Source organism: Canis aureus, chromosome 9, assembly GCF_053574225.1.
Source record: "Canis aureus isolate CA01 chromosome 9, VMU_Caureus_v.1.0, whole genome shotgun sequence".
Lineage (NCBI taxonomy): Eukaryota > Metazoa > Chordata > Mammalia > Carnivora > Canidae > Canis > Canis aureus.
In genome coordinates this window covers 71732792-71755400 of record NC_135619.1, presented here as the reverse complement: position 1 = coordinate 71755400, position 22609 = coordinate 71732792, and the positions used below count along the sequence as shown (strand labels likewise).

The 22609-nt window shown below is 45.4% G+C and overlaps 1 protein-coding gene and 1 long non-coding RNA gene across 4 annotated transcripts in view; one reads left to right on the top strand and one right to left on the bottom strand.

Moving 5' to 3' along the window:
* The window catches only part of EVL (Enah/Vasp-like), a 147213-nt gene that overhangs the window by 88292 nt on the left and 36312 nt on the right, over window positions 1-22609 (bottom strand). For 2 of the 3 annotated variants that reach the window (XM_077910580.1, XM_077910583.1), the window contains exon 1: window positions 20580-20793. The exons of the other annotated variant lie outside the window; for it this stretch is intronic. In XM_077910580.1, coding sequence (XP_077766706.1) covers window positions 20580-20602 — 23 coding nt within the window. In that variant the 5' untranslated portion in view covers window positions 20603-20793. Of the gene's footprint in view, window positions 1-20579; window positions 20794-22609 lie in introns of those variants that run through there. 3 annotated transcript variants of the gene reach the window in all.
* LOC144321137 (uncharacterized) lies at window positions 17219-21425 on the top strand. Its single transcript, XR_013386860.1, has 2 exons — window positions 17219-18858; window positions 19880-21425. It is a non-coding gene; the product is annotated as an uncharacterized LOC144321137 (long non-coding RNA).

Here is a 22609-nt window from a genome sequence, read left to right as displayed (position 1 = left end):
TATTCTATTTTAAAATTCTCTTGTCCCGAAGCCAATGATACTACTTTCAAGCATAGCCAACAAAAACCATTACTAGGAGGACAGCTGAGATAGCTTAGTTCCTTGGTCTAGGCTGACAGGAAATAAAATTATTCTGCTAATGAATTAATTTTCAAAAAACTGAAATCCTTAAGAAATTTTTGTCCAAGTTTTGAGCAGTTCTGCAGATGACTGATTTAATTCCCTCTCATGCTAACACTTCTGCTACGAATGATGCACTTATGCACTGTCGCGTGTTGAGTGGCAGCAGTGATCCCACAGATGCATGTGGCAGGGTACGACAGAGGGAGCACTGGGTGGGACAGCAGGACACAACTACACCTGCTCTAGGGTCCCAGGCAGATCAGTCACCTTTCAGGGCCTCAGTCCCCTGATCTTTCACATGAGGGACTGGATGCACAGGCCACTGGAGCACGTCCACCACTGAGTCCCCAGAACTATTCTAAACCTCGTCTGAGTCTCGGTGTCTTCATGTCTACTCTGCTAACGAAGATTAAATAAAGCAATGAACAGGAAAGGTTCTTGAAAAGTAGAACACTTCACTTGCCAGAGAAGCTTGTCAGGGAGGTGTGACGCTGAGCACTTTGCTTTATTAATACTACCAATGGCCATTTGCTCTGAGGCTGGCTGACTCCTGCGCAGGGGCCCAGAGCACCGGTCCTTAACTAAGGAAGCACACTCACTGGTGTGGCAGGAAAGGCCCCACACAGACCGCACTGCAAGTACTGGCTGTGCGTGTCAACATCTGCAGGAGTCACATTGCTCCCCACCACAAAGCCAGAGTTAGCCCTGTGGCATCATTCTCACTAACTTATACAGTCATGGGGTCTTCTCGGCCAAGAGGGGAATTATATTCCATATGACCCTGGGTGTGCATCCTCCAAGCAATGGCCATCATCTGACACTCATTTCCTAGCCTGCAGCACTCTCTCCAATCAACTTCCAGTGAATTCCACTTCCATTTCATCAGTCTGGATCTAGCTAATAACAGAGTTCAGGATTTAAAAATAAAATAAAAATATCCCATCATCCAGGCCTGGAATCAAGGCATTTGGAATCACACATGCCACTAAAATCTTTCCAATATTAACAACAGACACCCAGGTCTGCTGGGCTCTACCCTGAGTGTCCACGCATGCAGCACTCCAGTGGAAACTTCTCAAAGCCACTGGTCTTGAAGTCACCTATTAGACAGTGACCCAATACACCTTCTCCCTTTGCTGGAGCCTCAAGGAGTTTATAAACTGTTGCTCCTCACAAAACTCTTCACCTCTTGTTAGTAACACCCCGCCTCTACTCCCACACAATCTCCATCTTTTTCTAACATTGAGCTCAGTGACAGGAAATGTGCCCTTGATCAAGATTCTGCCTAAACTGATTCAGAAGGGATACACCGGGGAGCCCTGCAAGGGGCCTACGGAGGAGGGACAGACTCCCTGCCCCGCCCCCCACCCATCTGTGTCTATCACAGCAGGTATGTTCCCTGGGAAACCCTTGTGTGGCTGCCCAAGTCCAGCACGTCTGCAGGGCGAGGCTGGAGAGGTGGACTGCAGGGGGCAGTTTAAAGGGCTGGGCGAGTGGGGGCGGGGTCTGCGGAGCTCATCTCTGCAGCCCCAGGCTGAATGTGCCCAACTCATGTTTATTTTCCTGCAGACTTTAGACTTGGTCAAAGCTCTCTGAACACTTTTAATGTGGGATTCTGGAGCAAGGGGTGGTTGTTGTTTTGTATGTGTTTAAGCAAAATCTCTGTTTGAGAAATGTTACATGTCATGAAAAATTAAAATATTTTAAAAGATCTCCCTCCAATCCCAGGTCCCCCAGCTGGAGGAAACTAGAGGCATACCTTGAGAGGTACTGCAGGTTCAGTGCCAGGCCACTGCAATAAAGTGAATACTGCAATAAAGTAAGTAAAATGAAGTTTTGGTTTCCCAGTGTCCATACAAGTTATGTTTACACTCTACTGTAGTCCAGCAAGTGTCCAGGAGCACTGTGTCAAGAAGAACAATGTATATATCTTAATTAAAAATATTTTAATGCTGGGCAGCCCCGGTGGCACAGCGGTTTATCGCTGCCTGCAGCCTGGGGTGTGATCCTGGAGACTCGGGATCGAGTCCCACGTCGGGCTTCCTGTATGGAGCCTGCTTCTCCCTCTGCCTGTCTCTCTGCCCCTCTCTCTCTGTCTCTATGAATAAATAAAATCTTAAAAAATATATATTTTAATGCTAAAAAATGCTAACCATTATCTCAGTTTTCAGCGACTTATAATCACAGATCATGATCGCAGATCACCATAACAAATGTAATAATGAAAAAGTTTGAAATATTGTGATAATTACCAAAACGTGAAGCTCTTGAAAAAACGGCACCAACAGACTTGTTGGATGCAAAGTGGCCATAACCATTCATTTTGGAAAAACAACCTGCAGTATCTGGGAACCGCAACAAGACGAGTGTGCCTGTACTGGGTACTAGGTACTCCCTTTCATGTACCTTCTTTCTCAACCATCCCTTGCACATTCAAGTATGTGTGTGCATCCCAGCCACTTTTCTTCCCTCACAGGGGCACATACTATACATCCTGCTCCATACCTGAGGTGCACAGATGGGTTTTGGGAATCTATATAACCCCTGAAACCATATGTAATGCTGTAGTTTGAGCATTCTTAGGGGACTATATTAATAACTTCCATAATTTCTCAGAGGTGCTTCTGATCTCCAAGAAGAGACCTTCCTACCACAAAACATACAAATTGCCCCCAGTCGAGGGCCTGCTCCTGAAGCACTGTCATGGCATCCTCGCCCTGATAAGAGATCACTGAGCCCACACATGAGGAGGTTTCAGGAGGCAGCATCTCCACTGTGCTCTTGCTAGTAACAGAGAAATCTGGAGCAATTTGCAGGGTATTTGGAAGCTTCCAGTATCAATGCAAATGTAATACAGAGCACTGCATAAATCTGGGAATTCTGTTTGGCCAGGTACCCTGAAGTCTATTTGCTAAACACAACAATGTAATAGATGTCTATGAGTCACTTTCTAGATCTCAGTTCCCTGGGACTCTGGAGCCACACTGTCTTATCCCACAGCCTCAAGCCACACATGACAAGGAGAGCTCTTGAAATGTAGCTACTCCTAACAGAGAAATGATGTTGACATAAAAGACATACCAGACTTCAAAGACTTAGTACAAAAGAGTCAGACAATATAGCTCATCAATAATTGTTCCATTAATTACATGTCGAAATTACACTATTTTGGATATAGTTACTACATTATTAAAATTAACTTTATCTGTTTTTACTTTTCTTAAGAGGGCTACTACTAAATATTTACAATTCCACACATGGCTAGCATGTGTGGCTTGTGCTATGTCTCTGTTGGACAGCAGTGGCCTATGTTTCTCCATCAGTGAGTACTCAAGTCCCACCTTATGAAATGTTCTATTCTTTGCAATCAGAAGCAAAGCTTTCATATGGAATTTTCTAAGTCAGGCATTATAACTGGCACACAAAAAAGCAGTTCACCAAAAATACCAGGGAAAATACATTAAGTCAGATGAATTTACTTATGAGGTCTAAGTTCATGGTGAAATCTGTTTGGTAATACACGTAGATAAAATTGAAAATATCACATCGAGGATATACCTCTAATACAATCTCTTTTTAAAGGCACTTATTGAGCTCCTACTGTGTGCCGGGGTCTTCACATTTATCATCATGATTTCCATTAAACACGAGAGGACTGAGGCTAGTGGCTCAAGACTACTCACTCAGCAAGTGCAGGCCTCCTTGAACCCAGGTCTGCATACTACAGCGCGCTTGGCCTCATCATTCCTTTGGCTGACATTCTGCCTTTTTAATGTTTGCATCACACTTTACAGTTTACAAAGTACTTTCAGATATATTATAACCTTCAATTATCCAAACTATTCTGTGAATTAGACATGGAGGTTATGAATCACCATACTCACAGGAGGGTATTACAAGCTCCCAGGGGGAAGAACTTGCCCTATGTCTCACAGTTAAGTAGAGTATAATCTTACACCAGGAGTTCTGAAAAAAAGTTCAGTTTATCTTTTCAAAAGTTTCCTCTCTGCTCTATTAAACATAACTTTTTTCTTTTAATTAATACTGACTGCTTTCCTGGTCTCAGAGTTCAATGGAACAACAGAAGGAGAGCCTTTGTTGTCAATAATTATGTTCATATTCAATGATAATGCAACTATTTGTAGATACATATTACTGTATATTATACATTCTTACAATATTAATGTAGTAATAATACCCTGACATTATAGCATGCTATTATATTATTATATCCACTATTTTGTTTGCATGGGACCTCCTATGGTATCATACCAATTTGAAAGAGGAAGAAACTGAGGCATAAAACGACTTATGGATGAAATAAAAACACAGGTAGAAAAGGTAATGAAGAGTGAACGGAGAAGCATCGAGCAGAGAAATCTTTCCTCTTGGTCCTTAATGTCCCAGGGAAGGCATCTGGCCACACTTTGGTGCAGACTAGGGAAATGTAAAAGCAAAAGGACAAGAAGATCCATAAAAAGGCTTAATTTCTTGGGAGTGAATTGTATTCATTGTGTGGGAGTCAGGTTTTGTTTTGTTTTATTGTTTTGCTGTTTGTCTAGAATTTTCTGAAGAGCTCATGAGCGGCCACCCTCTACTCTCTCTGTGCCCTAATGCCTCAAGTCAAACCGTGGGGAAAACAATGAGAAACAGAAGCAATGTGAATCCAAGAGGAGCAGGTGTAGCCTGAGTGCAGCCCAGATCAAGGCCGGTCTAGCCAAGAGGGGGAGGATGTGGGCAGAGGAGTAACCGTCCAGTGGATTATGACCAAGGAGTAAGGAGTTCTGAAGAGAAAAAAGTACAGTAATTTTCAAAGTGCTCAAAACCAAGCAGGACAGAGAAAGCAGAGAAACCAACAGAGCTTATGAGAGTCCGTAGCGGGGAGCAAAGTGCCTGCAACATGACCACTGTGTCCTGAGGCATCCAGCACGTTGTCGAAGCGCCAGAGCAAGTGTGCACAGGGGCAGAAGCCAGCAAGGTCCAGAGCGAGGCCACAGGGTCGGCTGCACCGCCACAGAGAAGAGCTGGGCTAAGATGCCAGCAGAGTCCAGGCAAGGAAACCACTGACCTCAGTGTGGGGCACGGGCCACACCACAGCTGTTTCTTTGGAACTTTCTTATGTGGGGTTTACTGGACACGTCAGCAGCTATTCTTTTACTTGTACTGTGCACCCAAGTTACTCATTTGATTTCAGGTTCCACCTTATGAAGCCTAACAAGCATTGTTGTAATTAGAATATGACTGAACTTCATCTAAACCAACAGTGGGAAAGTCAGAAAATCTGCAATTACGGGGTAGGCGAGGAACCTTGTTTAAACAGTGTTTATCATCTGCGAGTTCTCCAAAAAGCTGGACTGTTCTTCACCGTCTGTTTTCCCTTCATGTCTCATGCTTAGTTGGTGTCCTAGTTAAGAACTACTTTCTTCTCTAGACTGTGCAGGGGCCAGATTCTTGATATATTCAAAAGAACTCAAAGGAAGTCATAAAAGTAACAAGAACCTAAAACCTGTCAGTGAATTTCTAATCCTTGTGGGTAAACACATATTCTTTCTTGACAGCATCTCTCTCTCTCTCTCACACACACACACAAACACGCACGCACGTGAAATCTCAAGGCACACAGGACCTGAAGTTGTACTTGAGACCATCCCAGACAGCTTCTCACCCAAGCTGTGGCCTCTGTGAGTGCTTAAGGATCTCAGTGGAAGTCTGAGTATTATTTGAGCTTTTTGTTATGAGTTACCATGACTTTCTCAATTACTAAAACTAGATTATTAAAAGGAAAAATGTTTATTAAAGGGGCAAAGGGGCAGGTGACGTGTGAACAGGTCAAAGCCCTGCTCGCCATGTTTACAGAAGTGACTTAAGACTCAGCCCTGGGGGTCACAACCACATGGGCATTAAAGGGGTGCTGTGCCCACTGGCCTCTGTCCCTTGCCTCTGCCCTTTGATACGCCAGGTCAGGGTGTCTGCAGCCCAGCAAAGTGGGTAAGATCGGCCCAGAGAACAGCTTTTTAGGTCAGTTTGTCTGAAACCTGCCATATTAGCTTTGCCCATGCTTAGCGATTCTCTCCACTTGCCACAACTTCTTCAATTTCTGGTTTCTTCTGCTAACTGTACAGGGCATGCTCAGTGTGGTGCTTTATTAAATGGACAGGGCTGGTCGCCAGTGTCTCTGGCTCCCTTGGCAGATGTCCGGGGTCCAGGATTCAGCTCTCCATCTGCAGGCATCCTGTCAAGGGCTGATTTCTGCACAGCCTTTCCTGGTCTATGCTTTCCCCTTGCTGGGCCAGGGAAGAAAGGCAACAGAATCGGATCAGTAGAGGTGAGTTCTAGTCCTGGCTCTTCTATTAACTTCCATGGTGACCATGACCAAGTTCTGGCCCTTTCTAGGTTTGTTCTCTCATCTGTAAAAGGGAAGTAATTTCTAACTAGCTGTGTGTGGTGCTAATTAAGTAATATGTTGTAAATACAGCTCTAGGCACTTCATAGCTGAATCAACAGAAACTATCCCCACTGTATGCTAAGGTCTAGCTCTGAATGAATAAAAAGAGAAAGTATATATCGCCTGGACAGAGAGGGTGTTCAGTATCACCTCTCTTTCCTACTGGAAATGCCTCAAGGACCCTGACAAATGTGCTACAGGGAAGTGAGAATTAAACACCATGTCCAAACAAGTGTCTCCTGGAGCACTAAACCAGGGGTTACTTAGGGAGTTCTGCTGGTTCTCACACTGCCTATTATTCTTCAAAGAGTTCACCCCAGGCCTTCACCAGGCTGTCCCTCGGATGTGGTCTTGAGTACCCCTGACAGCCTCCTTTCTTTCTTCTAAAGGTACCTGATCACTCAGCTCAGGCTCATGTAACAAAACACCAGACTGGGAGGCTTAGGAGCAGAAATATACTTTCTCACAGCTCTAGAGGCTGGAAGTCCAAGGTCAAAGTGCTGGCAGGGCTGATTTCCCCTGAGACCTCTCTCCTTGGCATGCCACCTCGTTCCCGTGTCCTCTGCCCTCTTCTCTGTGTGCGAGCACTACTGGCATCTCTTTTTCTAAGGATACCAATCCTATTGGATCAGGGCCCCACCCATATCACCTCATTTAACCTTAACTACCTACTTATCTCCAAATACAGTCACACTGGGGGTTAGGGGCTTCAACCTATGAATTTGAAGGGACACAATTCAGTCCATAACAGGGTCCTATACCATGGTCCTTGGTTAAACATCCAGATGGAATACAAAATTGCGAATGTGGTCTGGGGATTCTGAAGATGGAAAGGATGGTCACCTCTCTGGAGGGATAAGTGATACAAGTTTTAATCCGCTTTTTATTTACCTTGCATAGTCTTGTATGTTTTTTGGGATTCTCTATGTTGTGACAGACACTAATGAAGAAAAATGGAATTTATTAGTTCAGATAATGCAAAAAAAAAAAAAAAAAAAAGGCTCCCGAATAAGCCTGGCTTCAGCAGAGCTGAGTGCCTGAAGCACAAGTGCAAGGACACCTTGAGACCTCCACTTCTTTCGACATTACTGACCTCTGCCTCCCGCTCTGTTGGCTTCATTCTCAGATACTTTTTCCCCACATGCTGGCTGCCAGGGACTCGAGGCCTTCTTGTTCCTGACAGCTCTTGATCCCAGAAAACCAAACCAAACCAAACCAAACCCAGCATCTTTCCTAACAGTCCTAGGCTGAGTGCCATGGAGAACTCTTGGATAACAGACCTATTCTCACACCAATCCCCACGGCCAGAAGACTCAGTCATGATCACGTGCCTCGCCAAAGCAGGGGTGAGGGGCTAGGCACACACATCACATGGCCAGACTGCGGGGGGTGCAATGTTGGCTCCCCTCCCCTGAACCCCTCCTTTCTAAACAGGCTGCTGGCAAAACACAGTTTCTCTGTAGGAGGAACAGTGCACTATTCCAACAGTAGTGATCTAAGACGTTATCCAACCGCCTCTCTCTTCTTTTAAGTTTTAGATCTTTGTGCAACATCTTACCCTATTAGAATGATCTCAAACTCATATCTGTCTCTTTTGGTCAACTGCTAAAAAACAAAGGACTTATTTGAAGTAGGTAAAGAATGCCCTCAACTCTCCTTCCATCAGTAGGAACTGCAGTGGTATGCAAACTTGCAGTAAGTTTCTCTTCCTGACAGTCTTTAAAAAGAGGAAACATCAAGAGTAATTACATTAAGAGTGTGATACATTAGAAATTCCTTTAAAAAACACACACGCAGATGGGCACATCTGAGGGAATGAGCAGTGTTAAAAAAAAAATCCCAACAACAATAACAACAAAACCAACACATGCATGCTGTTGAATGAAATTTACCATTTTGGAACTGTCCAAAAAATTTCTTGCTGCCAGGGACATGTCAGGAAAACACAAAATAAACTGCCTTAGCAGTCCAACTTGGGGTGCAACAGAGTGAATGAGAGAAACATGGTTCTTGATTTTCCAACTGAGTGATTTCATTAAACTCCAAAAATATAAACACTAGTAAAAACACAATTCAGAAGGAAAATTCAAGGAGCAAAGTATCATGTTTTAAAGAAGTTTCACTGTATGTCAGTTGGATCTCAAATAAAACTGAAAGAAAAAAAACAAAGTGAAGTTGTTACATACCAGTTACAGAACCCAGAGACATAGAAGGCAAAATCCACTCATTCACCAACTGTTAATTGCCCTTCAAATAGCTGGTAGATGCTGTGCTAATAAGGTACTTGGACAGAAATGATTTGGTAAATAACAATTAAAAACTATGAGTTTCATCCAGTATTTCTGCAACTATAATCACACTTCTCCTCATAATGATCCCATTTTATAGGTAGGGCAAGTGAGATCCCAAAGAAAAAATTAATAGCCAATAAGAGCAGGAGCCTAAATTCATACTCACATGAGACTTCTTTTAACTTCTTCTACTTAGGGATTTTGCCCTGAAGACTCTCTCTTTCCTCCCATTTCTAATTCCCAGGCTCTGAATCTCTGCTATATCAGGATTTTCCAGAGTGTCAACTAAAAATCAAGTGTTAGGCAATAAACATTCCTTCACTAAATATATGTGGGAAAGTCAGGGGTGAAACTCCCACACACCTCACCCTCACCCCACAGGACTTCTCAGAGCTTTTGTGCTACTGTGTGCTGGGCTTTCTCCAGGGGAGCTGGCACATGGTTTTTCTCAACCAACCAACCACGGGACTTTTTTTCTGTTCCCCATGAAGCCTCTTGTATGATTAAGATGGTGGTTAAGGGCAGCCCGGGTGGCTCAGCGGATTAGCGCCGCCTTCAGCCCAGGGTGTGATCCTGGAGACCCGGGATCGAGTCCCACGTCAGGCTCCCTGATGAAGCCTGCTTCTCTCTCTGCCTGTGTCTGTGCTCTCTCTCTGTGTGTCTCTCCTAAATAAATAAATAAAATCTTAAAAAAATAATAAATAAAAAGATGGCAGTTAAAAGCACAGGTCCCTAGGGATCCCTGGGTGGTGCAGCGGTTTAGCGCCTGCCTTTGGCCCAGGGCGCGATCCTGGAGACCCGGGATCGAATCCCACGTCGGGCTCCCGGTGCATGGAGCCTGCTTCTCCCTCTGCCTATGTCTCTGCCTCTCTCTCTCTCTCTCTCTGTGTGTGACTATCATAAATAAATAAAAGTAAAAAAAAAAAAAAAAAAAAAAAAAAAAGCACAGGTCCCAGAGCCCGATGATCTCAGGTTCAGATGCCAGCTCTATGTGATGCTGCTTACGTGATGCAGCTGGTGTATGCCTTGGTTTTTGTTATCTGTGAAACAGCGGCCACGTCCCAGGATCCTTGCAAGGACAATGGTACATGCGTTTATGCATATGAAGTGTCGAGCAGGTTGTAATGTTCAGTTAAGGCTCAACAGATGTGACATGTTCATTTTGTCCACAAAACAGTATATAAGAAAAGTATCGCTAGAGTACCTGACGGATTTTCCTTGTTTTATGAAATCAGGGCTGGAGGCAGCTATGAAATGACAAAATGAGCACTGGTTTTTTGGTTAGAAGATTCAGATCCAATTTCCAGCTTTGCCACCTAAGCACATGTCTGATGTTGGGAGAGCACTCTGGCCTCTCAGAATCTACTGGGTGCTTCTGAGGGGACCAGTAATGGGAACACCCAGCCCACAGGCCTGCTGCGAAAATGAGGGGCAACATCTGGGCGGCCAGCAGTACATGCGTGTGATCTTGTATAGGAATCAGGACGAGTCAGAAACATTTCATTTAAATACGTAAGGGCATTTTAAGCATCACATGCATTTTTAATAGCTCAAAGCCTCGTGTAAATCCCTACAGTTTTGAAAATCTACCACCCAGTGCTTTTAGGCCTTCCTGCTGATCTACTGCCTGGACCAATTCTGCCCATTCGAAAGCACTGCTCACTGGACTCAGTAGTTCTTTCCAAATCCTAATCACACTTTCATGCTACAAAGTGAACAGATATCAAAAAGGCAGCAACTGTCCTCTTTCCCGCTATTTCCCCTTCCAGGATCTTTAACCATGACTGGTGTATGACAGGAGGTTAAAGAAAAAGGTAATAATAAAAGTGAATAAAAGGTGCAGAGAAGGCACGATGCACCCAGCTCTGCTCCAGGGACAGGTGGGATGCACTGGATCCAACATTCTTTCTGCCTTCAAGTAACCCTTGCTCTAGTTGAGAAAATAAGACTGAGAAAGATTAAATATCAGATTACATGTGATGGGCCGAATGCTGTTACAGGAGTTTAGAAAAATTTCTGTGGATAAAGAGCTCAGAAAAGGAAGTGTGCATGCTGAGTTTCGAAGGACTTCATGGGCAGACAAAAAGGCTTTGTGAAGAGGAAGCAAGGTGGTGTGTGCAGATCCATGGCCAAGCTGGAACGTTCCCTGAGGCAGAAGGAAGGTTCCTGGGAGCTGAGCTTTAAGAGAGCATGCAGTCAGACCATGGAGGGTTCCATACGCAGAAGATAAGAGGAGCGGGGCTGGCAATGGACAGAGTTCTAGAATAACCTGATCCCCAAAGTAGGAGGACATATTCCTCTCAGTCTCCATCAGTCTTGAAGCAAGCTGTACTGAAGTCTTCAGTCAGGGCTGAGATGAGTTGATCCTCACTTGGTTTATATCAGGGATCTGATTATCATGAACGTCCTAACCAACACCAGGAAAACAAACAACGTTATCACCTGAAGCAAAATGTGTCTACCATCGTCTACCTTGGGATCTCTACATCCCTCACTCTTCAATAAGCTGGAGAATAATAAAAGCATGCAGTCTTCACTCTACGACTTTGGAAGGGCTCCAAGTTTCTGACTATGGAAACATCCTCTCTCCAGGAAAAGGAATTTCCTCAGTGAGTACAAACACTTCTTTAAATGAGAGTCTGTTTGATGTCCTGATCATCATAAAAGATTCTAACCACACAGTCTTACCATTTCCTCATCTCCCTCAAGAGGGCTCTATCTTGACCTAATACATGGCTTCTGAACTTGTGCATCCAGTGAAAGATGGAGACCAGAGCACAACTTGTGAATGCTTGGGAGGGAACCCTGGAGGGGATGCCAACCATCCTGCTCCTGGTTCTTTCCTGGCACTCCTGGTGTGTGGCCTGCACACCAGTGGCCAAGAGGTGATCTTCGAAGATGGAGGAGCTCCAAGGTTCCATGTTTTCTCCAGGGCTCTGCAAGGAAACCCAGGTTATCTTTTTCTTTTCCATCACTTGTGCTGATGAAGATAGAGGGAGGCTAGTGGCAAAGAATGCACAGCAAGATCAAACCTGGCATTCCACAGGCTCTGAACTGGCTGGAGTGAAAACATTCCCCTCACTTGTAAACAAGTCCAGAATGAATTCCTGACAGCTATGCAGTTCCCAAACCCAAGAAAGACCGTGATCCAGCAGGAGTCTAGTTCAGATTGAATGCTATAGTCTGCGCTAGGTGCATACACTGAACACACCTGGATTTATGAGTTCTAATGCATATGTAACAGCATGTTTCTGTGTCCTGTACTCTCCACCTTCCAAAGCTCCCACCCATATGGCCATCGTCTTATTCTCTCTGAACTACCTCTCTGTAAACAAAATATTATTTCTATTTTTTTTTGGGGGGGGGACTAAATCCCAGTGAAGGTAAGTGACTTATTCAATGTAACACAATTATCACTAGATCTGAGGGTTTACAGATGCCCAAGTTCAAGCTCTTCCTGCAAACTCTAACTGGGAGTGTGCATCAGAATCACCGGCAGAGCCACACATGGTGCACACATTGAGGTTCCATGTCGGGATATCTGGACTCAGTGAGGCTTAGGTGCAGCCTGGGCCCGTGTTTAGATCTTGATGGGCCCTCCCAGTTGAGAACCATCACACAAAATCCTCAACTTGAGGATTTTCAGGAGCTTCTCCTGATGTCCAAGAGAACAGAACCCTCCACCCAACGAATCCCGTCATATGTGCAACAGCACCTTCTTGTTGGAAAGGTGCTCACCACTGTGTTCTTGTAATTCACCTAGGCCTCCCCACCCAATGGAAGAGCCCTCACACATCATACCTGTCCAATACAGCCCATATTAACTCAACAGACATTTATTTCTTACAGCAGGCTCTAGAAATAAAGAGATACAGCACAGAGGGCTGCAAAACAATACATACTAGGCTATGGACAGAGTATACAGGTACTGGGGGAATGTCCACACTGGGAGTGGGCTCTGGCCATGCTATCCTAATTAGACAGAAAGTACCAGAGTCTCAGTCTGTCAACTGCAAGGGACGAATTAATCTCTCAGACCAAGGAGTCTGCATGTGGACCAAGCCAGGGTCCAAGCACATAGCTGATGAGTCACATCATGGTTGGTTCGCTGTGGCATAAACATTTCAACAACCAGGGTTATCTTCCAAAGCCTAATTCCTGGCACTCTGAGTCTGCACTCTCAAGGAGGGGGTTAGTTTAGAGGTGCTCCAGGCCTCTTTCCTGGCTCCTGTACAGTTTCTAGTCCAGGATAAGGGTCTGCTTTGCTACTTAAGGGAAGTTAAAGGAATTAATTTATTGAGTTTCTACTAGGGCACCCTGTCTGATGCTTCACGTCAGTAATGCACTTTAATCAACACCATAACTCTGGTAGGTGGGCCCCCTATTTTACAGACAGGCAAACCAGAGCACAAGGGCCGAAGGAACTTGCTCAAGGTAGCAAGACTAGTGGAGAGACAAAGGTGCCAGCACCGCTTCCTATGAATGTCACATACACCCTGAAGGTCCGCCAAGTAGTGAACTTCAGGGCAGAGAAGTCCCCAGTCATGAGGAAAAGACAAAGCTGACTTGTTATGCTGAGGAGAAAAATCTCCCGTCCTTAGGTTTCACCAGCCAAAGTGTGGCTGGGAGCGCACAGTATATCCACTCCTACATCTCTGCCCCTCCACTTCTCCACGCCCTTCCCTTATTTTCATCCAGACCCTGCACTTCTCTTGGGACTCACTCAAGAGCTACCTCCTCCTGAAGGTCCCCCTCAACTCTCCATATAGCAAAACCGCATCCTCCTCCTGCCCACATGCCTCATCAGGGTCCCTAAGGAATTTATTTTACTTTTCAGTGTTTATTTGTCTTTGGCTACCTTACCCCATACTTCTGGTGTTGGTTCAGCACCTTTTCAGGACAGTAAATTTCTGCAGGAAGGTCTAAAGATTACATATATTTGCAGTTTCCACTACAGTTTATATTTAGTAAGTGTTTAGGCAGTGTTTTTTCAGTGAATGGTTACCCTAACTGCAAAAAGGCCCTTCCTCCTTCCAAAAGACATACATAGAGTGTTTAGAACCCACACAGTTGGGAGATCCTTTTGCAAGTATCCTAAGTAGCCGGCAAGAATCCTCCAAATCCAGGTTTGTATCCTTTTCCAGGGCGCATTCCTTGGGGGAAATGAGTCCAGTTAAATTCTTTCCTCTCAGTGTTATTCTGCTGTTGTTTAACATAAGAGGTTATGACTATGCTAAGCAATAAGAAATGGGGAATGGGGGGATCCCTGGGTGGCTCAGTGGTTTAGCGCCTGCCTTTGGCCCAGGGCATGATCCTGGAGTCCTGGGATCGAGTCTCGCTTCGGGCTCCCTGCGTGGAGCCTGCTTCTCCCTCTGCCTGTGTCTCTGCCTCTCTCTCTCTCTCTCTCTCTGTGTGTCTATCATGAATAAATAAATAAAATCTTAAAAAAAAAAAAAAGAAATGGGGAATGGAAATCAGGACTGTTTTAAAAAATAACATCTGAGCCAGTTAAATGTTAACTGATTAAGCTTCTACTGATTCCAAAATATAACATACAAACATTATAGCAAAATTTGGCCATTTATACACCTTCTTTCCTATATATTATCCTCAAAGTAGCCCCTTTCCTATACATGAAGTAACCAAGGCCTAGAGAAATAAAGTGACTTGCCCAAGGTCACAGTTTTTAAGTTTATATTATACAAACTGAAACCAAGCCTCTGGGTTCCAGATCCACCACACTACCTCTCTCTGAGCAAAACTCCACAGTAAATGTAACACTTATTTAATAATGGAGGATAGATTGATATTTTTAAATATGTCTGCTTTGCCATCCTTATAGCTAAATTATTTCCCAAAATAACATTTTGCTTGTGGCTAGTCAAACACCAGTCAAAACCGTCAAGTCATTGCAATCTATCTGTCCTTCCCCTCTCCTGCTCTCCATTTCTCTCCTGAACTCTGCCACTTCTTCCAACCAGTGCCCTGGCTACCACCTACTGAAGACCCACACGGTTGTGCATTCTAACAGATGCTGGGTGGCCACAGATAGCATGATCATAAGCTCCTCTTAGGGATTGTGATTTAAGTAATTAAAAATCTTTTAATGCCTACTATATCAATCTTGTGGGCATTTACCAATCACTCCTAACAGTTGGTAGTGATGACTGAGATATGCTCCCTGACTCCCAAGAGTGCAAACTGCAGGGCAGAACAGTGTGAAAGAAACACCGCTGTATGATTACCCTGCAGGAAGCGCCAGAGAGAGATGGGCAGGAGAGCCAAGGGAGGCAGGACAAGGGGTCGGTCTATTCCACCCTAGGTGAGGGATCCTCTATTCTCCTTCTGTTCTCCCCTTTGCCACAGACATGGAGGTGCGCAGGAGCCAGACACTACAACAGGCTCCAGGCCTGCAGGAGAGACTCAGGAAGGTGTGGCAGCTCAAAGACAAGAGGTCAGTGCACAGGATGGCATTCCAGGCACAGAGCATCTGGAAGATGAACCGAACTGAAACTGAATAGACCTCCTCACCAGGTGACTTCAGGCAACTTACCCAACCCCTCTAAGTGTCTGCTCTCATTTCTTTCATTCATTTAACAAGTATTTATTAGACACCTACCATGGGCAAGGTACTAGGGATACAGTAACAAACAAAAGTAGATTTTTACTTTTATTTTTAAAAAATATCTTATTCATGAGAGATACACAGAGAGGCAGAAGCAGACTCCCTGCAGGGGGCCTGATGTGGGACTCGATCCCAGGACCCCGGGATCATGACCTTAGCCAAAGGCAGACGCCCAACCAATGAGGCACCCAGACTCCCCCAAAAATATATTTTTAAAACCCCACCTCGTAGCACTTACGTTCTGCTAAAGGAAGACAAACAATAAACAGGTATAAAATTCAAATCCACAGTATATAGACGGCAGTATGTGATCTGATGAAAAAATAAAGCAGAGTCAGGGGGAAAGGGAATACCCCAAGAGAGGTCAGGGCCACAGCTGAGCAAAGAGCCAGGAAATGAGGAAGCAAACCACGTGGGCATCTGGAGGCAGAGGCCGGGGGAGGGGATGCCTGGTGTGCTCAAGAACAGTACGAGGCCAGTGTGACAGAGGGCGGGCGTGAAGGACACAGGACTCTGTTGGAGATGGAATATGGTGGCAGCAGCAGGGCCAGGCTGAGCAGACCCTTTCAAGATTCCCCAAGAGCTGGGGCATGTGCAGGCAGGCGGGAAGCCATTGGAAGGTTCTGAGCACAGGACTAATAAAACTTGCCCTGACATTTTAAGAAGAGAAACAAGTGAAGAACCGGGAGTAGGAAGACAAGGCAGACAGGATGCTGGGAGGCCGGTTACAAGGCCACTGCGCTGAGTTGGATACGAGATGGTGTCAGCATGGACCAGGCTGGTGGCATGGAGATGCTGGGAAATGGTGGGACTCTGGGCATACTTTGAGGTACAGCTGACAGAACTCCCCTTGACGGCTCAGACATGGAGCGTAGGAGAAAGAAAGGAGTCAGGGATGGCTGAGCAGCCAAAAGGAAGGCCAGGCTGTGGACACGTGAGGAAGGAATGGCTTAGGAAAGAACTGGGGAACAGTGTGAGATGTGCTAAGTTTGAGATGCCTGGTAGACTTCCAGACAGCAACGCCAACCAGGCAGCTGAAGACATGGGACCAGTCTGGGGAAAGGCTGGGGTGGGAGGTATACATTTTGGGGTCATCTGTATCCCTGAGCTCCTGTCGTCATTGATGGTATGTGGCTTGGGGTAACCATGGGCTAAGCAACTAGTGGTGCGTGGGCCACAACTATCCAGTCTTGTGCCTTCCCCATCCCCCATCTCCTATTGATGAGCAAGCAAGCTTGCTCACTGCAGTGTGACAGTCACTGTACCTAAACACCTCTCTCTTCAAGGGACCACAGGGCTCAGGAAATGCAAGGGGCTCGACACTGGGTGGGCTCGACATTGGGTGGGCTGTCCTGACTTCCAAACTTCAGGTCTTCCCTCATACCACTCATTTTGACTTATTTCCATAATCCAGTGAAAGAGAAAGGAAAGTTAAAACTTTTCCCAAGAGTAAATGTAAATCTGAATAAAGAAAGAACTAGCTGGAGTTTGAACCTCAATTTTATTTAAAAATAAAATAAAACAGACTCGGAGTAGTGACTTCTCATTTTCATGTGACTGACACATTCCAACTGTGGATTTTAGATCTTGGAGTTGGTATGCCACATTCCTTCTAGAAATAAATCAGAATAAGTATCAGGAATCCTGAGAAACAGTGGATTCTGATTTGGGTTCCATTCTCCCTTGTGAGATCATAGAGCCAAAAATCACATTTAAAAATGTTGATTCTGGGGATGGCAGGGAATGTAGTCACCATTCTGGGTCTAGAAGGGGAAGGAAAACCACACAGTGTCCCATGAAGCTGTCTCCAGGGGTGCTCAGAAGGCAGCCTCTGAGGTATGGAGTAACTAAATGTTTACTAAACTATGAATTCAGTACACTTCTCATGTAAGAAGTTTCTTTGAAAAGGTAAAAACAGAGGTGAAGTGGGTCTACCACAACAGCCAGCAGAATAGCTTGCCTGGTGCTAGAACAATACAGTCCTGAAGTCAATGGCAGGCAAAATAAATACCCTAGCTGTCTGGAAAATGCTGGCCCAACTACTCAAGCTCTCAGGATTCTGCAACTGTGTGGGTTTGGCCCCGGCAAATCATTACAATCGTCAGCACGTTCTAGAGTGAGATCATCTGCAGAGATTCCTTATGAAATGTGATCGGCGTTCTCCGGCACTCCCGCAACTGGGGTGTGCTGAGGACACTTCACATTTTTCTCAAGAGGTCAGCTGTCAGCTTTTCGACATGCTCTTCTGAGGTAGCCCACTCAACGGGCACCCTGGTACCAATATCAGGCCTGCACCAAGCTAGCTTGCTTGTTTTTCCTCCCTTATTAAATCCCCTGAAAACAAACTCTGTCAACTGCTTACCTATTAAGGCCTTACTGTGTGTCAAACAGTTTTAGGCACAAAGGGAGACAAAGTTAAAAACCCAGGAGACCTGGAAGCTCTCAAGGAACTCTGTCCATGTTAAAATCAGACTTCTTTTTAAAATGAATGTGGCCCTTGTGCTCTCGCGGTTGGGGTGTGTGCATGGAGGAGTTTGTGCACTCATGGGCCTGTGAACACGTGTGCAGAGGCTGATGGCGCTGACCCGGGTCCTCTGCCAGTATGCTCATGTAGAAAGAACGATATAATGTATAAAGTAAGTTCATGTCATCTCATTTAATTCTAATAGCATTCTAGACTTTCTTACAGAAAATTCATACAGAAAATTGAGACTAAAAGAAGATCAAGAAACTTGCCAAGTCCCCACAAGCCACACATGGGAGAACCTGGGTTATAAACCGATGCCCCTACCCTCACCCGTCCCCAGGAGGAGGGGCTGTTGGGGTGAGTGATCATGGCTATAGTTTAACCTCCCACGTTGCTTCTGGTCCACCTGCTTGAACTTGAACTACAGCTTCTGGCTCTGGATTTCTTTCCTGCCTGTACCCCCTTGCCTTTGCCTCCAACTTCCCATCTCCATAATGACAGTCTGTCGGTTTTCTCCAAGCCCATGGTTCTGAAAGTCTGGTCTCCAGACCTACAGCATCAGAATCACCTGTGGACTTGCTAGAAATGCAGAACCTCAAGCCAACCCCAGACCTACTGGATCTGAGCCTCTGGGAGTGGGGCCCGCAATCTGGGCTTTCCTGGACATTCCAGGTGATTCTACTGAAGGCTACAGCTTGAGCACCACCCTGACCTACACTGACCTACACTGACCAGGCTAGCTCCCTGAGAGTGCCTGTGTGGGCCCATCATGATCACTTGGTCTCCACACATGTAAATCCCAGGACTAAAGAAGAAAGCGATTTGTCCAGCACATGCAGCAGTCACAAAATGCAATCATTCCCAACAAAGTTCTTGAGGACCAGCTTAGGGAAAGCTGGAAGCATAGGTAACAGACTTCCCCTTTCTGGTCTACTTTCTGCAGCTGGCCCCACTTTCTCTGTTCGACACTGCAGTGGCCTTCAACCTGACCCCCTTCCCACTCAACAGACCCAGTCTGTGGGCTAGGAGCTCACCAAAGTGGGAACAGGCTTGTTGATACTTATCCCTCTTGCCTAACTGGGAAAGGAGGTGAACAGCTCCACACTCTGCTCAAGACAATTAGTTAAGGCTTACTCCATCTAGAATAAATGCTTACAATAAGATATGAACCTCACAACTATATTACTTTCTGCAATCCCCAAAACTCCTTTCTCAGACAGATCAGAAAAGCTAATTTTCAAATTGGGATTAGAACCCGGGACTCCCAACTCCCTCTCTATGGACCTATCTACTGTAACACATCAAGCATAAAACAAATTCCTGTTAGTTATCTAATCAAGCTAAAATAAAACAGTAAGTCCTGGTCATTGTATAAGGGCACGGGCCCATGTCACCAGAGCATACTGCCACAAGGAAAGAATGTCCTTTTCATAAGCCCGGTCCATTAGAAATCATGCAGAGACACTCTCTTAAACAAAGGATAACTTCCTAGATCCAAAGCTCCAAGTTTACAGGAAGGGCGAGGGACAATCTTTATAGCCTGCTTTTCTTCATGCAGATCTGGGGATCCTCTCATCTACTCCCTTGATTTTGCTTAAAAGGTCTCTAATTTCTTTCTAGAAATAATGAAAGGTGGTTATTCTATTATCATTTTAATGTCTATTGCAGCACCGTTCTTCGGAGGGAACAAAAAAGGCCTGTAGAGACAGAACTGAGGTCCCCACACAATCACCCCCTTGCCAATCGATATGGTATTTACACTCTGTTCTAAAATATACCGAAATTCCATTTGAGAAACGAGAGGCTGCCGGAGGTTAGGAGCAGACACACACATACACACTCTCTTCCATATGTTCCAAAAGGTGGAAATATGCACACGAATGATCAGATCACCCTCCCATTCCGCCTCCTTTATTTTCATTTCTTAGAAACTATCTCCGTTGGAACATCCCTTCCCACATTCATACCCAGAGACAGATCCGTGGAGAGGAGATGGAGGAAAGAGAAGGAATAAGATTCACAAAAGACTAATTTGGAGCATTGATAATTACAGCAGCTGAAGAGCTAACGAAAGCAGAGAAGGACCCTGTAACAAAACACCATCAGGGCACTTCCCAGGAAACTGCCCAGGCACAAGATTACTATTAACAATGAGGAAAAAAATCAGAGCCAAAATCAAATCTCAACTAAGCAGGCAGACTTACAGAATTTTTCACCTTCACTGCTACGATTAGCATTTTTTTTAAAAGAGCACTAGACTCCGTGAGTTTGACAAAGGAAGAAAAACAAAAGATAGCAAGAGACTCATTCTAGATAAACAGTTGCTATTCTGCATTCATAACTCTACACCAGCCACAGCAGCTCGAATGAGGCACAAGGTGGGGTCCTCAGCAAATTTACACACGATCAAACCAATTATCCACGCTGCACTTGTGCATGCAGTAAACACCCTCAACCTGCACCACCTCTCTGCTTCCCACCCCCAAAACCGAGATCGACCCCACCAAATGCAGAAAAGAACCCTTTTTTGGGTGAGAACCAGCTAGAGCCTAAGCTGTCATTACACAGCAAAAACCTAGCGAGAACAAAAACCCAGCAGCAGACTGATGTAGGAAGCCCAGAACGTACCTGAATTCTTCAAATGCAAACATGACCTAGTCAGAGACAATTTCCTTAGATTGTCTGGTAGCCTTTTTGGTTCGGAGGACAACCATTTAGTCAGTCAGATGGTGCAAAGTGCAGAAAAAAGAGGCGGGGTTTCCACACCCCCCCAATATTCTGAAGTAAAAGGCTTTCTGCAGACAGGGGCCTGCAGCCTCCAGCTCCGCCAGCTGCTGACAAGCGGCAGCTAACAGGGGAGGCAGCTAGAGGACCATGTGATCATTCCAGCAAGTCTGATTAATGCAGTGTATGCTTAGGCTCCAGGCTGGGAACTGGATTAGCCCAGAGAAATAAGTCGAACCCCTGGGCATGCCTGGCATCCTGGGTGAATCACATATACGTTCCCCACCCCACCCCCCCACCCCCCACACACACCCAGCCAGAAATTTGCAGGTTGGGAAATGGGAGGCCAAGGCCTAAAGGAATGTCACCAGCTCCACGGTGACCTGCCCATTACCCCATCTTGGGTGGCTGCTGCTGTCACCATCAGGTATGGCCAGTGTGGTCAGTGAACAGGACAGAGTGTTACTCATGTTACTGAAAATTCCGCAGAATTCCACTATTGAGCATTTGTTCAGCACAAATGCATAAACTGCTTCAGAACCACAGAAGTCACATTCTATACTTACCACTTTACCATGAACAACATGACCTTCTAGGTCAACTGTGATGACTGATCTCATTTACTTAACTATTCATTTATTGAGTGTCTAGTGTGTACCAGGCTCTTATCAATTCCTTGAGGTACAAAAATTACCATAACAATTTCAGAACAGAAGTTAAGAAAAAGGAAAAGAGACGTCAGAGAAGAAAGACAGAAAGAAAAGAAAGAAAGAAAGAAAGAAAGAAAGAAAGAAAGAAAGAAAGAAAGATAGATAGATAGATGTTTACCGGTTTGTAAAGCCCAAGCTGGCAAGATTTGCTGTATTCTGAAACTTGCCATTACGGAGATCTTCAGCATTTAGAGCGCAAATCTTTATAAAATAAGGGAGACAGATCTCAAATAAAAACCTGTGAGTCACTCTTGAGTTTCTTACTCCCTCACAACACAGGAACAATCAGTCGCTAATTCTGATTGTACCTCCAAGAGGTTTCTTTGAGTCCAGCCCCTACCATCCCAGGCCCTTAGCACTTCTCAGGCGGCCTTGCACCTTATAACCGGTCTTCCTCACAGTCCTTCTCTAAAAAATCAGCCCAAGCCATTTTCTAAATCTGATTCTGCTGCCTCCGCCCTTTCCAACCCTGCAGTAGTTCCTTGGTACCCATGGGATTATGCAAAAATGCCTCAGCCCTGCAAAGAAAGTCTTATTTCTCCCACTCTTTCTTCCATCAAAACTCTTCACAAACCCCCAAATTCAGCCAGACATTCCAGGTCCCCAGATATGGTAGGACCTCCTTCCTTTGGTCCATGAGGCAACTGGCCCAGATTATTCCTTGTTTCGTGTGTGACGTGTGTCCTCTCACGCAAGGCTCTGCCCCCAGGAGCCTGCACTACCCCCAGGACAGTCAGCCACTGCCACTGAGCCATGGCATAGCACTCCGCCTGCCCCACACATCCCTGAGGCCCGTAGGGCAGTGACGTGCATTCCCAGAGCCTGGCACAGAGCTGGACAAAGAGAAGCCATTCAGTAAAGGTCCAGGGCAGGAACCTCCTTTTGCCTCTGCCTCTGGGATACAGGTATCCACACATGCAGGTGCTCTGGGATGACTGTGCTCCTCCCTGTGTTCTCTCTACCTTGAAGGGCAGCCAGAGTCCAGAGCCCAACTCAAAGAAATGAAGTGGTAGCGGCAGGCTGACTAGTGAGGACAATTAGGGGGAATCCTAGGATCCCTCAAACCACGCAGCAATCATCAACTGAGCCGATCCGGAATGCCCTGCCCAGTATTCCTGACAAGTCTTTGCAAGGGACCCTTCAGTGACAGCAGCTTCTTGGCAGCATCACGATACAACAGAAAACACAAGAGATACAGAGTCCTTAAATAACCGAGTTCACGTC